Source organism: Anabrus simplex, chromosome 2 (assembly GCF_040414725.1).
Source record: "Anabrus simplex isolate iqAnaSimp1 chromosome 2, ASM4041472v1, whole genome shotgun sequence".
NCBI lineage: Eukaryota > Metazoa > Arthropoda > Insecta > Orthoptera > Tettigoniidae > Anabrus > Anabrus simplex.
The window spans coordinates 982,143,787-982,159,177 of NC_090266.1; the positions used below are offsets into that span (position 1 = coordinate 982,143,787).

At 40.1% G+C, this 15,391-nt stretch overlaps 1 protein-coding gene across 12 annotated transcripts in view; it reads right to left on the reverse strand.

Annotated features, from left to right (window-relative positions):
* The window catches only part of AP-1gamma (adaptor protein complex 1, gamma subunit), a 792,649-nt gene that overhangs the window by 127,294 nt on the left and 649,964 nt on the right, over window positions 1–15,391 (reverse strand). For all 12 annotated transcript variants that reach the window (XM_067141824.2, XM_067141823.2, XM_067141830.2 and 9 more), the window contains one exon: window positions 5,417–5,531. In XM_067141824.2, coding sequence (XP_066997925.1) covers window positions 5,417–5,531 — 115 coding nt within the window. The remainder of the gene's footprint in view (window positions 1–5,416; window positions 5,532–15,391) is intronic.

Below are 15,391 nucleotides of genomic sequence, written 5' to 3' on the forward strand. Positions count from 1 at the left end.
ACCAAACTTATTAAATCCAATTTTAGCCTTCATTGGTATATATTTCTTCCAAAGTAGACTCCATATTCTATGACGGAAAACAATCCCAAAGTACATCTTTCTGTCGAGTTCCATATTCAGTCTTAAATTCATTAATACACTTGCATATTACTTTAAGTTCCCCATGGCTTTTTTTCCCCCTATTGTTTGACCTCATTTTTCATAACTTAATTAGTTGGTTGCCATGCGGTTAGGGGCGCGCAGCTGTGAGCTTGCATCCGGGAGATAGTGGATTCGAATCCCACTGTCGGCAGCCCTGAAGATGGCTTTCCGTGGTTTTCCATTTTCACACCAGGCAAATGCTGGGGCTGTACCTTAATTAAAGCCATGGCCGCTTTCTTCCCACTCTTAGCCCTTTCCTATCCCATCGTCATGCTAAGACATGTTTGTGTCGGTGCAACGTAAAGCCACTTGCAAAAAAATTAGTTAGTTCACTTCTAAGTTGACAGAAACCTTTGTCTTTGATTAAACTGTTTTTGCAGTTGAATTCTTTGGGGCTTGCCTTACATGCACCTAAGATTACGTTCTTTCACGATTTTCCTAACTTTGAATGACAGTAGGTAAAATTTGGGCAGGAAGTTTTCCCCCATGCTGAATTTTAAGCCAGTTAAGAGCTGACACTTTATTTAACTGGACTGTACAGCATGCTACATAAGAGGTTCAATAGAGTAAGAGAGATCCTTATGTGTGAATTGTTCTCAATTTCCTCCCCATATCACTCTAAAATAGAACAGGCCTTACTTCACGACCATAAGACTGCACATATCAGTTGCCCCTACAAACCTCAGCTGTTAAGATAGCTGGGGCTGATGGAAATATGGTCAGAGAGAGATGTGTACTGTGATCCTACAGTTCTGCCACAATGTTTAGGAACACACTATCATTTGAACACATGTGACCCTGTCACTATATTGTTAGGTGGCGTAACAATGTTTTCAACTGTTTTGATTTTTATACACAAGGGTGGGGTTAATCATGGCAAAAATTGTTTAATATAACTTATGGATGGAAGCATCTAGCATGCAGAGAACCTGTCTGGACTACAGAACGGATCCAGAGGAACGCTGCTGTGCAAAATGAGGTGTACTATGTGCTTCCATTCAGCAGTTATACCAAACTATTTATTCCACGATCCCCCTATGCTTTTCTACAGAAACAAAACTCAGAAAATGCTCAGACACTTGCAAAATAATTTTTTAAGGGACATTTCATCCTTGCTAATTTAAAATACAATATGTTAGAAACAATCCAGCAATAAATTAAAATAGCATCACAGTTAGTTACTCAATAATGTTGCATTTTTATGTCAAAAAAGTGAACATTTATTGTTTGCTTTAAAATACCATAACATTCTCTAGGAGCAGCCACCACCGTAGGAACACCTAGTTTGCACCAAAAATACTTTTTTCTCAATATTAATTAAAAGTTTAAAACATTGTTACGCGACCTAATAATATAGGGACAAGGTCACGTAAGTTCAAATCATAGTGCTTCCTTAACTCTCTTGGTGCCAGGCGGTAGTGCGAGCACCCGCCCTTTAAACTGCCAGAGCTGATCTGGTCGGCCTTTAACAATCCAGTCGGAAGTTTCCAGAGCCGATTACATCGGTCGGCTTAAAATTCTCTGATATACATAATTTTGAGGCAAACTGGAGTGACATGCATTCTTTTGTTACAATCTGTAGTAAAGGGGATGCATGTTATTGTGTGCCTGGCCTTGCTTTGGCAGTTCTAAGAGGGTGTTATAGCTTTCACAAGAGTCGTTTCCTGTGTTTACAAATATCGCTAACCGGTCAATAAGAGAATGCTCCTTGCCGCGAGTGGATTTGTGACAGCAAAATGGCAAGTTGTTCACGTGTTATTTTTCCATCAGGTATTGATGACAATAAATTAATGCAGTATTTAGAACAATGCGAAGTTAACGCGGATGATTTATCGGATAGCGATAGGGAATTTAGTTCAGAGAGTAGCGACTAAAATATACCGGACACATCCGCGGAATCACCACAGCTAAAGAAGAGACGCTTAATTGTATCTAACGCCACTAAATCTACTCTGAATATGGTGGTAGATGAAACTAGTGATAACGAATATGATGATGATGATGTCTCTGGAGAGCATTTTGTGGAAATTTGTTCCAATGAACTGGACAACATTCCTCAACCTCCTGTCTCCTTCAAGGAACTTCTTTGACCTAAACATGCCCCACCGTCCGATTCTCAGCCCATTTCATACTTCAATTTACTTTTCACTTTCTCTCTGCTAAACCTTATAGTCACATATAGTCCTCTATCATTACGTAAATGCCGGTCTCTGCGGGCCAAGTGTAGCGTGCCTGCCTCTCACCCGGAGGCCATGGGTTCGATTCCCGTCCAGGTAAAGAATTTTCACCAGGTCCTGAGGGTTGGTTCGAGGTTCACTCAATCTAAGTGACCCTAAGTGATTGGAATTGAGGAGATATCTGAGGGTGAGAGGGCGAGCCCGGTGTAGAAAACCAAGAATAATTACTGAGAGGATCCGTCTCACTGACCATGATTCACCTCGTAAACTGCAGATATCCGAACTGAGCAGCGGTCGCTTAGTAGGCCAAAGGAAATCAGGGCTTTAGCGCTATAGATTTCTTAATTATGTATATTGTATCGTATTATCTGTTGTATCGTAAAATTATTTTTTAAATAGATACTACATCCGGAAACGAGAAAATGACTTTTCTGAAAACAAAAAATATAATATCAACTATTATTTTTATTTATTTAATAATTCAGAATTATTTTTATACTGTGTTGTCCGTATTGTCGGTATTTGCCCTACCTCGATACGTATACGTTTATTTTATCGGTGAGTAAAATTGTCTTGTTTATACTAGTGACATATATTTGAATTTTTATTTTTTATGTTTTCATTTTCTCATTCAAATTAGTTATTCTATAGAATTGTATTTAGAAATACATTATACATAATTACGTATATTCTTTTGTATCGTAAATGATTTTTCAAAGTAGATATTGAGAGAGAAAGTGCGAAAATGTTTTTCTCTTCCTAAAAATAAACTTTATCGACAACTATAAATCAACAATAAAACGTTTTTGACTCTTTATATCACCCTAAAGCAGTTGTTTATTCTACGTAGTCGATATGTAGAAAATTTCATGCCGGTATTTGCTATACACTGGTAGATATACGTGAATTTTAAAATACATGTATTTCCACTGAAAATGGCCTGGCATTTTACAGTAGTAGAGTGGAGGCGGAGCTCTGGCCTCTTCCAGCTGATGGTGAGCGGCCGACTAGATCGGCTCCTGGCTCCAAGAGGGTTAAACTTTGTGCCAAAAAATGTATTTTACCATCCAGAGGGCACATCAGCACCTCAAAACATCATAGAAAATAACCAGAGTGTGAAAGGCATTATATTGTTGTTTTTTTTTTTGTTGCTTTACGTCGCACCAACACAGGTAAGTCTTATGGCGATGATGGGACAGGAAAGGGCTAGGAATGGGAAGGAAGCAGCCGTGGCCTAAATTATGGTACAGCCCCAGCATTTGCCTGGTTTGAAAATGGGTAATCAAGGAAAACCATCTTCAGGGCTGCTGACAGTGGGGTTTGAATCCACTATCTCCCAGATGCGAGCTCACAGCTGCGCACTCCTAACCGCATGGCCAACTAGCCCGGTTGTCAGGAATTAGTCTATAAGACTTGGATCTAGTAGCCAGAAAGTGGGAAGAATATTATGCTCCATATGATGCATTTGGTATGGTTCAGTTAAGTATCAATTTATTTGGTAGGGCTGCTGGTAGGTCCAGACATGGCATCGGCTGATAAACGTCTTTATGGACCACTGGTTAAGCATCTACACGGAAAGGGATTAGGATCAGATAGTGATGTTTAATAAGTTGCTAAAGGGATTAATAATAATGTTATTTGCTTTACGTCCCACTAACTACTCTTTTACGGTTTTTGGAGATGCCGAGGTGCCGGAATTTAGTCCTGCAGGAGTTCTTCTACGTGCCAGTAAATCTACCAACACGAGGCTGTCGTATTTGAGCACCTTCAAATACCACCGGACTGAGCCAGGATCGAACCTGCGAAGTTGGGGTCAGAAGGCCAGCGTCTTAACCATCTGAGCCACTCAGCCCGGCAACTAAAGGGATTAGGAACAGACAGTGATGTTTAACATGCTGCCATGTTCTAACGTTAAAATAAGTGCTTAGACAAATATGACCACAATATGTGTGAAGAATATGTACAAAGTGCATAGTATGTTCTATATGTGTACGGAGGAGCAGTGGTGGTGAATGACTTGGAACTAGTTGCCAGAAAACTGGGAAGTTATCATGCACCTGTTAATTCAGTTATGTATAAATCTGTTTGGTAGGGCTGCTTTTAAGTCAGACTGGAAACCAATACCTCGTAAAACAAACAAGTAAGCAAGCAAGCAAGCTTGTAGTTTTATACAACTGATCATGATCACAGCCACACAACCTCCAGTTTTGAACCATAGGGGCTTGATTTTTAATTTCAAAAATCCTACATGCATCGAACAGGATTCAAACCCGACTGCCTTGGTGACAAGCCAGCGATGATGTCATTCAGCTATCACACCCCCGTACAATTTTTGCGGCTGACAAAATAAGGCAAAGAACTGAAGATCACAATGTGCAAAGTTAAGTCTTGGAATGGGGTGTTCTTTGAACACAGATGGTTTGCAATCTCTTGAAGATACTTTCTCTGTAAGATAGAGTGCTATTAAAAGTAATTTTGAAGTATTCCAACAATTTATAATAAGTTCGACATGACCTCTCAAATTATCAATTCAGTCTTGATAGACCATCTTGTTAATGAGGTAAAAGCAAGCCACTTCAGTTGTCAGTATTCCTTCAATGCTTGCCATGGATTAGTACAGCTTTGCTAATGCTGTTATCCTGTATGGCTTAAACCCTGACTTTCTTAAAATATCTCAAGTGAAGTGGTAACAAATGCAGTGGTTATACTGATACTTGCCCAAGACCACAGCTAAATGTTTTATCATTACTAGTTCATATTCCTCATAATTTTAAAAATAAATTATCGCAGGTAGTTGTGCTACTTAGAATAAACAGCTCGCTTCAAAGAGAGTCGATTTCTTGAGTAAACTCTAGACCCAATTTTTGAACTTACGTGATTACTTCCTTGTTCAAGAATAATTTCATCTTTTACTTGCAATTGTAATTATATAATAATTTTGAAGTTCTCCAGTTAGGCCTATACTAAACTATCAAGTAGAGTTATGCACCAATGTGACTGAATATTTGTAAATAATATACTCTGAGAAATTGTAGCCCCTATGAATTAGAGCCCCTGTGAATTATAAGAAGAATACGTAGAAAAGAATGAATAATTACCCAATAGATCCAGAAGATCTTGATTATCTGAACTTCCTACTTTACTAGGCTCCACAGGCTCTGAAGAATCATTCTCACCATTATCTGAACCTCCCAAAAGCACCAGAAGTGCATTCTGAAAAGACAAGGAAAATAAATAAATGAAATAAATAAACACATACATATTACAATGAGCTCCTTTCATTTTGTTGCACTCTTGCATTGTGTGGCTTTACATGATTTAGCAGCCAACAAATCATCAAAACAAAATAGGTATATAATTATTAATTGAAACTATAGTACAAAAATCACAGCACAGATAGACAAACAAGCAGGTTTAATTAGTGCATATCTAGAATTTTTCTGAGAACAGTGCCAAGTATGTTGGCTATTACACAAGTGCCATCATGCCTTATCACTAAAAAAAAAAAAAGTGATTATGCACAGATGTACAAACATTGCATACTTTAGCCATAATGAGTAAAAGGAAATAGCGCTACCACTCCTTCCCTGGTGGTCAGCCACCAGCGAGCGCTGCGAGAGATACTGTAGACTACCAGATGTGATTGACTCTCCCGGTAATAGGGTTAGTTAATGAGATGTAGGCGTGAAAAGTGTTGAACTCAGTTTCTATCCATGTCAAAAGATGAATACTGTGTCAGTAATGTTCTGTGCGCTTGATATCAAGCAGTGACTGCATTGTAAGGGTTTGTTAAATAATACTTAAGCTGTTTTGTTTCGTTCTGGTTTGTAGATTGGGATACAACTTTTTTTTTTTTTTTTTTTTTTTTACAATTATGCTTTACATCGCACCGACACAGATAGATCTTATGGCAATGATAGGATAGGAAAGGCCTGGGAGTAGGAAGGAAGCGGCCGTAGCCTTAGAAGTGTGAAAATGGGAAACCAAGGAAAAACCATCAAGGCTGCCAACAGTGGAGTTCAAACCCACTATCTCCCGGATGCAGACTGGGATACAATAATATATAAGAGGTAGTCAAGTGAAAACTGAACACCCGACATAACATACATTGCACGTTAAAGGTGGCAACACTGTAGTTACGTACCGACATTGCCATTGCTGTGGTAGGAAAACTGCATAGTGACAACTCGCAGGTGCATGCAGTTGTTGGGTTATGTCTTTGTTGGTGTGCGGACTGGTCTAGTGTGTTCGTCTAGGCAAGCAAAGAAGAGCAGAGAAGTGTGGTTCGTTTTCTGGTGGCCGAAGGTGCTGGAGTATGCAACACTCGCTATCAAATGTCTGCTGTGTGTGGTGAACACTGCATGTCCATGACGAGTGTGCACGAGTGGCATAGCAGACTCCGAGAAGGGCGCACACCTAGGACAAGCCCATCGAGCTATTACTCCTGATGCTATAGGGTGGATTGATGTCCACATAGTGGAAAAGTGACAAATCACAGAGGAAGAAATTCGTGTTCAGGTCGGCATTAACCATGGCTCCAAGCATGCCGTCTACAAAGATCACTTGCATTTCCGCAAAATTTGCACGCAGTGGGTTCCACATCAACTGACGGAGGATAAAAGACTGACAGAATGGAGGCACGCCCGAGTCATCTGCAACAACTCCACAAGGAAGAGTATACGTTTCTGTCCCGTATCATCACAGGGGACGAAACGAGGTGTCACCATTTCGAGTCTGAGAGCAAACAGCAAAGCTAACAAGATATAACATACCCCACTCAGGCTCTGTCATTAAAAAAAAAAAAAAAAAAAAAACAGACAAGTGTTCTAGCTGTGAAAGAGTGAAGGGAAAATGCAGTTTGTAGGCCATAAGTTATCTGTTCATTAATGCATCAGAAATAACAAACTAACAATCAACTTACTAAAATAATTACTGAAACTAATCATTTCTTAAACAGAAGGCTTGTGTGCAGACTAAAATTTAGCTCCAATTTAGAAGAATTGCATTAATATGTTGTTCATTAGGTTCAGTTCTATAACAAACACACCTATGGAAGTGGTATATGGTGGAGCAGAGCCTTCTCACCAAGCTGAAATGGAGGAGGCAGAAATATAGTTTTTGCTGGAGGGGTCTAACTTTTGCAATTCAGGCAATATTGAAGGGACTTCAGCTTCCAGTCCAGTGACTTCTGCTTCTTCAAAAAGCTCTGAGAGCAGTTCAAAAAACAGGAAATGTGAAAGTGACAGTGATGTGTTAAGTAAATACAGTAAAACCCCTATTTTACATTTTTACAGGGACCTGATTTTTTAATTCTTCAATGGGGGTTCGCCTTAAATCGAGGTTTCAGTAGGAAGCACACATTTTCCACAGATCTTTGTCTGTATTAACATAAACTGTACCTTCATATATTATTCGTCTTGATACACTTCTTTCGTCTAAATACAACACAATATATATTATCAATTGCCACAGAAACACACATTAGTTATTAGCAAATACATCCCTCCACATAGCGTTGGTGTCACAATGGGCATCTGGCCTTAAATTTTGGCCAAATCCACATCAAGTGCCGGCCCCCAATAAATGGGAAAGGAGAAGAGGAACAAGTAGATATTTAAATTATAACACACAATGTTAAATCATTTGAAATTCTTAAAAGTAAGCATTGTTATACTAAGTATAGGTCCTTAATTTTCAATAGGCCATGTCCCATGCATAAAACTGAGTGAACATACAGCAATAAAACAAGGAGATGCCTACCCTACACACTGTACTGTAGTTACTTTTTTTTCTTGCTAGGGGCTTTACGTCGCACCGACACAGATAGGTCTTATGGTGACGATGGGGTAGGATAGGCCTAGGAGTTGGAAGGAAGCAGCTGTGGCCTTAATTAAGGTACAGCCCCAGCATTTGCCTGGTGTGAAAATGGGAAACCACGGAAAACCATTTTCAGGGCTGCCGACAGTGGGATTTGAACCTACTATCTCCCGGATGCAAGCTCACAGCCACGCGCCTCTACGAGCACAGCCAACTCGCCCGGTGTACTGTAGTTACGGTCTGTGCTTCATTTTGACAGATTTTTGTTAGTGAATGCAAAACTGCTTCAGTTTAAGGTGGTTGTTATAACGTTATACATGACTTTCCATAAAGGTCGGTAAAGCTCGCACAAGAACACGTTAAAATCAGTATTATGACATTTTCCTCATATGGATTTTGAATGAGTAATCTCTCAATCTCTTATAGTCTTCGAAGGCGACGTAATGACAACATGTCAACATGACAATTTTCATAAAATGAAGTAATTAATAATAGAGCTTGAGAAGAAGGAATAATATATATCATAATATCATCTTACTCGAAGAAACTCATGCTGAAGATGACTTACAGCTTTACAGCAGAGGAAGGATTCCAGGGTTTAAGCTTGTGGCTACAAACAATCATCTCAAATACGGATTAACAACGTATATAAGAAATAACCTCCCCTGCGAACCATGTGACCTTGCCGCGGTGGGGAGGCTTGCGCGTCCCCATGAAGCAGATAGCCGTGCCGCAGGTGCAACCATATCGGATGGGTATCTGTTGAGAGACCAGACTAAGGAATGGTTCATCGAAAGGGGGTAGCAGCCTTTCGGAAGTTGCAAGGGCGGCAGTCTGGATGATTGACTGATATGGCTTTGCAATAATACTGGACATGGCTTAGCTGTGTTGATACTGCTACATGGCTGAAAACAACGGGAAACTACAGCCGTAACTAACTCCCAAGGACATGCAGCTCTCTCTGTATGAATGATGAACTGATGATGGCTTCCTCCCGAGTAACATATTCCGGAGGTAAACTAGTCCCCCATTCGGATCTCCGGGTGGGGACTACACGAGAGGGGGCGATCATCAGGAAGATGGATACTGACATTCTGCGAGTCGGAGTGTGGAATGTTAGAAGTTTGAATCTTTGTGGTAGATTATAGAATCTGAAAAGGGAGATGGATAGACTAAAGTTAGATGTAGTTGGTATAAGTGAAGTAAGTACGTTGGCAGGAAGAACAGGATTTTTGGTCAGGCGACTACCGAATTATCAACACGAAATCAAACAGGGGAAATGCAGGAGTTGGTTTAATAATGAATAAGAAAATAGGACAGTGGGTAAGCTACTATGACCAGCATAGTGAAAGAATTATCGTTGTCAAGATAGACACCAAACCAATGCCCACCACAATAGTGCAGGTCTACAGTATATGCCTACTAGCTCAGCGGATGATGATGAAATCGAAAGATCAAATGAAGAGATAGAAGATTTAATACAATATGTAAAAGGTGATAAGAATCTAATTGTGATGGGAGACTGGAATGCAGTGGTAGGCCAAGGAAGAGAAGGTAATACAGTAGGAGAATTCGGATTGGGACAGAGGAAAGATAGAGGAAGTCGGCTGGTTGAATTCTGCACACATCATAATTTCGTCCTTGCAAATACTTGGTTCAAACACCACAAACGACGGCTTTATATGTGGACGAGACCTCGAGACACTGGAAGGTATCAAATAGACTTCATTATGATTAGGCAGAGGGATTCAGAAACCAGGTGTTGGATTGCAAAACTTTCCCAGGAGCAGACGTGGACTCTGACCACAACTTGTTGGTCATGAAATGCCATCTGAAGCTGAAGAAATTGAAGGAAGGAAAGAATGCAAAAAGATGGGATCTAGACAAGTTCAAAGAAAAGAGCATGAGGGATTGTTTCAAGGAACATGCCGCAAAAGGACTAAATGAAAAGGCTGAAGGAAACACAATAGAGGAAGAGTGGTTAGTCATGAAAAATGAAGTCAGTAGGGCTGCTGAAAAAATGTTAGGAAGGAAGAAAAGATCAACTAAGAATCAGTGGATAACTCAGGAGATACTAGACCTGATTGATGAATGACGAAAATACAAGAATGCTAGAAATGAAGAGGGCAGAAAAGAATACAGGCGATTAAAGAATCAAGTGGATAGAAAATGCAAGGTAGCTGAGGAGGACTGGCTGAAGGAGAAGTGCAAGGATGTCGAAGGTTGTATGGTCCTACGAAAGGCAGATGCTGCATACAGGAAAATCAAGGAAACCTTTGGAGAAAGGAAATCTACGTGTATGAATATTGAGAGTTCAGATGGAAAGCCACTTCTAGGGAAAGAAGACAAAACAGAAAGATGGCAGGAACATATCCAACAGTTGTATGAAGGTAAAGATGTAGATAATTTGGTTCTAGAACAAGAAGAGGCTGTTGATGCTGATGAAATGGGAGACCCAATTTTGAGGTCAGAGATTGACAGAGCTGTGAGTGACCTACATAGGAACAAAGCACCTGGAATTGATGACATTCCCTCTGAATTACTGACTGCCTTAGGAGAAACCAGCATGGCAAAGTTATTCCATTTAGCGTGTAAGATGTATGAGACAGAAGAAGTCCTATCCGATTCCTGGCAGAATGTAGTTATACCTATTCACGAGAAAGCTGGTGGTGACAGGTGTGAAAACTACCACACCATCAGTTTAGTATCTCATGCCTGCAAAATTTTAACACGTATTATTTACAGAAGAATGGAAGAAAAAAAAAAAAAAGTTGAAGCTGAGTTGGGAGAAGATCAATTTGGCTTCAGAAGAAATGTAGGAACACGTGAAGCAATCCTGACTTTACGTCTGATCTTAGAGGATCGAATCAAGAAGGACAAGCCCACGTACATGGCATTCGTAGATCAACAGAAGGCATGAAATGAAAAGGTTAGCACAGGAAAGGGTGGCATGGAAAGCTGCATCAAACCAGTCTATGGACTGATGACTCAAACAACAACATAAGAAATATCATCAGCAACTATGAAGTCCTGCCATCAACTTCAGATAACGTCTTTACAGCAACAGTTAAGGTGGGTAACCTGACGATAATCAACTTATACAAACCACCAGGATTCACCTGACCTTCTCCACCCCTACCCTCACTACAACATCCAAGCATCATCGCTGGAGACTTCAATAGCCATCATACTCTCTGAGTATATCGGGAGTGTGATGGAAATAGACAAAAACTTGTTGACTGGATGGATACACAAAACCTCCAACTCATTTATGATGCTAAAGATAAGGCAACTTTTATCTCTGCATGATGGGATCATGGCTATACACCTGACCTGTGCTTCATTACACATTCTCCATACGTTCCCAATGAGGTACATCGCGCAGTACTAGCCAGGTTCCTTCACAGCCAGCACCGGCCAGTAATTCTCCAGACAGGTCTGTTCATACCCATTATCCTTTCCTACCCGAGACCACGATGTAACTTCAACAAAGCAAATTGGACAAAATTTTCAAAGCAGACTGACTCCAATATAAGATGGATAAAACCCACTTTCAACAACTACAGCAGATTTATTGGTATACTAAAAGGTGCAGCAAAACGATGCATACCAAGAGGTTACCGCAAAGAGTACATCCCCGGCTGGAATGAAGACAGCGAAAAGCTTCTCAAGGAATACGGAGACAATGGTGATCCTGCAACTGCCTCTGTCCTTCTACAGTCACTAAATGAAAACAGACTAAATAAATGGCAAGAAACCATAGAATCCTTGGACCATACTCGCTTCAGAAGAAAGGACTGGTCCTTAATCAGGAAACTGGATACAGCAAAAAATACCATCAGGCAAAAATGTAACAATCTTAGGTGATATGGCCAAACACATGATCACTACCTCCAAGTGAAGAAAGGAAAAACATGTCATAAGAGAAGTCAGACATCAATTGAATAAAAGGTAAAGGTCAGCTCAACAATAATCTGAGTTCTCTGCCCCATTTAAACTGGAAGAGACTATAGAAGCTATGAAGTGCATGAAACCTGGAAATGCAGCAGGTGTTGATGGCATTTACACTGAATTTCTGTTACACTGTGGTCCAGCTACTATCAGATGGTTGAACACCTTTTCCAACATTATAGAAACAGGTCATCTGCCTCCACTATTCAAGAAAACCAAGATCATTGCTATACTAAAGCCAAACAAAGACCCTTCAAAAGTTGAAAACTACCGCCCCATTGCACTCCTTAGTGTCATACTCAAGCTGCTAGAGAGCCTGATCCACAATAGAATCTCCTCAGTCATCAACAAGGTTGTCCCTTCAGAACAAGCTGGATTTAGACCAGGAAGAGGATGTGAGGAACAGGTGCTAGCAAAAGCAACTCATATCGAAAATGGCTTTGAGAAGAAGTTGGTAAGCATGGGTGCCTTCTTAGATCTAACTGCTGCTTATGATACCGTTTGGCATGAAAAACTGCTGCTCAAATTCATTAGTGTTATCCCTTGTCGGAAACTAACCACTCTAATAGGCAATATGCTGAGCGATAGGTATTTCGAAGAGTTCTCAGAAAACTCTCGAAGTAGGGTGCACAAAATAAATGATGGGCTCTCACAGGGCTCTGTGCTGGCTCCACTCCTTTTTAATTTGTACACATACAATCTTCCAAATACCAAGTCCAAGAAATTTATTTACGCTGATATTGCCTTGAGAGCCCAGGGTCAAAGCTTCCCCGAAGCTGAAGCAACATTAACATCAGATCTGAAGGTATTGGATGATTACTTTGAACATAATTCTCTTCAACTGAATCCTCAAAAGACAGTTGTATCAACTTTTCCATCTGCGGAACAAACATGTAAATTACAATCCTACAGTCAGTTTCAGAGATGAGATTCTCTAATACTGCAGTAACCCTAAATACCTAGGGGTGACTCTGGACAGATCACTGACATACAAAATACATCTCAAGAATGTAGCAGCTAAAATTAAAACCCGGAACAACACATTACATAAGTTAACAGGGACCACCTGGGGTGCCAATGCATCGGTCCTCAGATCCACAGTTCTGGCTCTTTCATATTCAGTTGCAGAATACTGCTGTTCTACATGGTTAAACAGTGCTCACACTAAAATAATTGACACGCAGCTCAATCAAGCAATGCGCCTCATCACAGGATGTATGCAATATGCTAACATGCACTGGCTATCGGTTCTAAGTAACATTTTACCCCCACCCCTGGTCATTGCTGAGACCGAACACATGGAAGAAAAATGAAAACAACCCACTGTTACCAATACATTCAGACTGTCCAGTACTACTACCACAGTGATTCAAGTCCAGACAACCATTGTGGCGAACAGCAATCAATCTGCAAGACAATCACTTCAAAATACTAGATGCATGGAACAAGCCAAAACTCCCTGACCCATCATTACTTAATTAAAACTCCTTGGGAGCAGCCCGCAGGTTTTCATTCACCTCGACGACAGTGGTGTGTACTGAATAGGATAAGGACTGGCCAAGGAAGATGTGGAGCAATACTGAACAAGTGAGGATGGATGTCCTCTCCTCATTGCGACTGCAGTGAAGAACAGCAAACCATGGATCATACAGTGCTTGAATGTCCCCTCAGAGTATTTAGAGGCTCCATGAAGGATCTCCACAACCTAACACAAGAAGCTGTTGAGTGGATTAACCATCTGGACATACTATTGTGAATAAATTTATGAACTTGAGAGTTTGTTTACGTGTGTGTATTTTTGTACATATTTTGTAAATACAGTAGAGTCCCGTTAATCCGAAAGTCCGGTTAATCCGAACTGAAATATTCATTTTTTTATGTTGTCCTTATTGAAATGAAAGACCATATTATAGAATGAAGATTTACTTGCACTTTTAGTAATATTTTACTAGAATAACTTAATGTAAACATAATTACACATCATAAACTATCAATCACTGGGCATTCATCTTTATAAAGTCTGTTAGTTTCTTTTGCCGTAGTGATTGGAACCTACTCGAAGATGCAGTGTTAAACCAGAATCTCATAAACATCACATCAATGGGCGTAGTAGCGGAGTGTTGCTCGACGTAGCGTACGGCAAGTTCTAGGCGGTCGCGGCATCTGAATATGAGACTAGTGTAAGCCGTTACCGTATTTTAGCAGTTTTAGGAGACAAGTTTTAACCTAGTTTTAGTCGTTTTCTCCTCTACGTGTTCTTAACTACCCTACTGTAATTTTATACAGTTTTTTATTTATTAATGTAACTGCTAAATAATGGGCTTTTCAAATTACAGTATATACTGTACTCTATTATAGAATATTTTCCTCAGACGGTTGAGGCGCTGGCCTTCTGACCCCAACTTGGCAGGTTCGATCCTGGCTCAGTCTGGTGGTATTTGAAGGTGCTCAAATACGTCAGCCTCGTGTAAGTAGAATTACTGGCACGTAAAAGAACACCTTCGGGAGAAAATCCCGGCACCTAGGCGTCTCTGGAAACCGTAGGAGTAGTTAGTGGGACGTAAAAACAATAACATTATTATTGGAAAATATTTTCCGGTTAATCCGAAAATTTTGTAATCCGAACAGACTCCGGTCCCAATTAGTTCGGATTAACGAGACTCTACTGTAGTTGATATTCCTCTTTTCATCATATGATAAATAAATAAATAAATAAATAAATAAATAAATAAATAATTATAACGTCAACACATCGATACTTCAGAAAATGCTTATGGAAACTCAGAATTCAAGATACAACCTGACTGGAGAAGTACAAACGCAGCAAGAAGACACCGCCTATTGTTGCTAATTCTCACTCTTGCTTTGGACGTGAAGGAAATTAGACGCGAATGCTGAACCTTAACATTTACATTCTTAACAGCCGTGTTCTCAGTACATATCATCGCGTAAACGACATAACGGGTCGCGACTGTCGTACGGTCGGATTGCTGAATTTTAATATTGAGAAATTTATTTGACTGTGATTCTTCGAGTATTACTCTGAATTATTTTTCAACCGCGTGTCTCTTATGTTAATCAATAATTAATTTGCACGTGTTTGGCTCACATAATAATGTGTGATGTTATTTTGCAGTGTGCAGTGAATATGAAGGTTTTCTTAATCTGTGTGTACAAAATCAAGATGGAGTGAACATATCAGGTGCCTGGACAACACCAGGATGGATTATAACACACCACCAAACACCGGTGGTGGCCGGTTAGTGCTCTTTTTTCAGGTCAAGATTTCTTGAATATACATATAT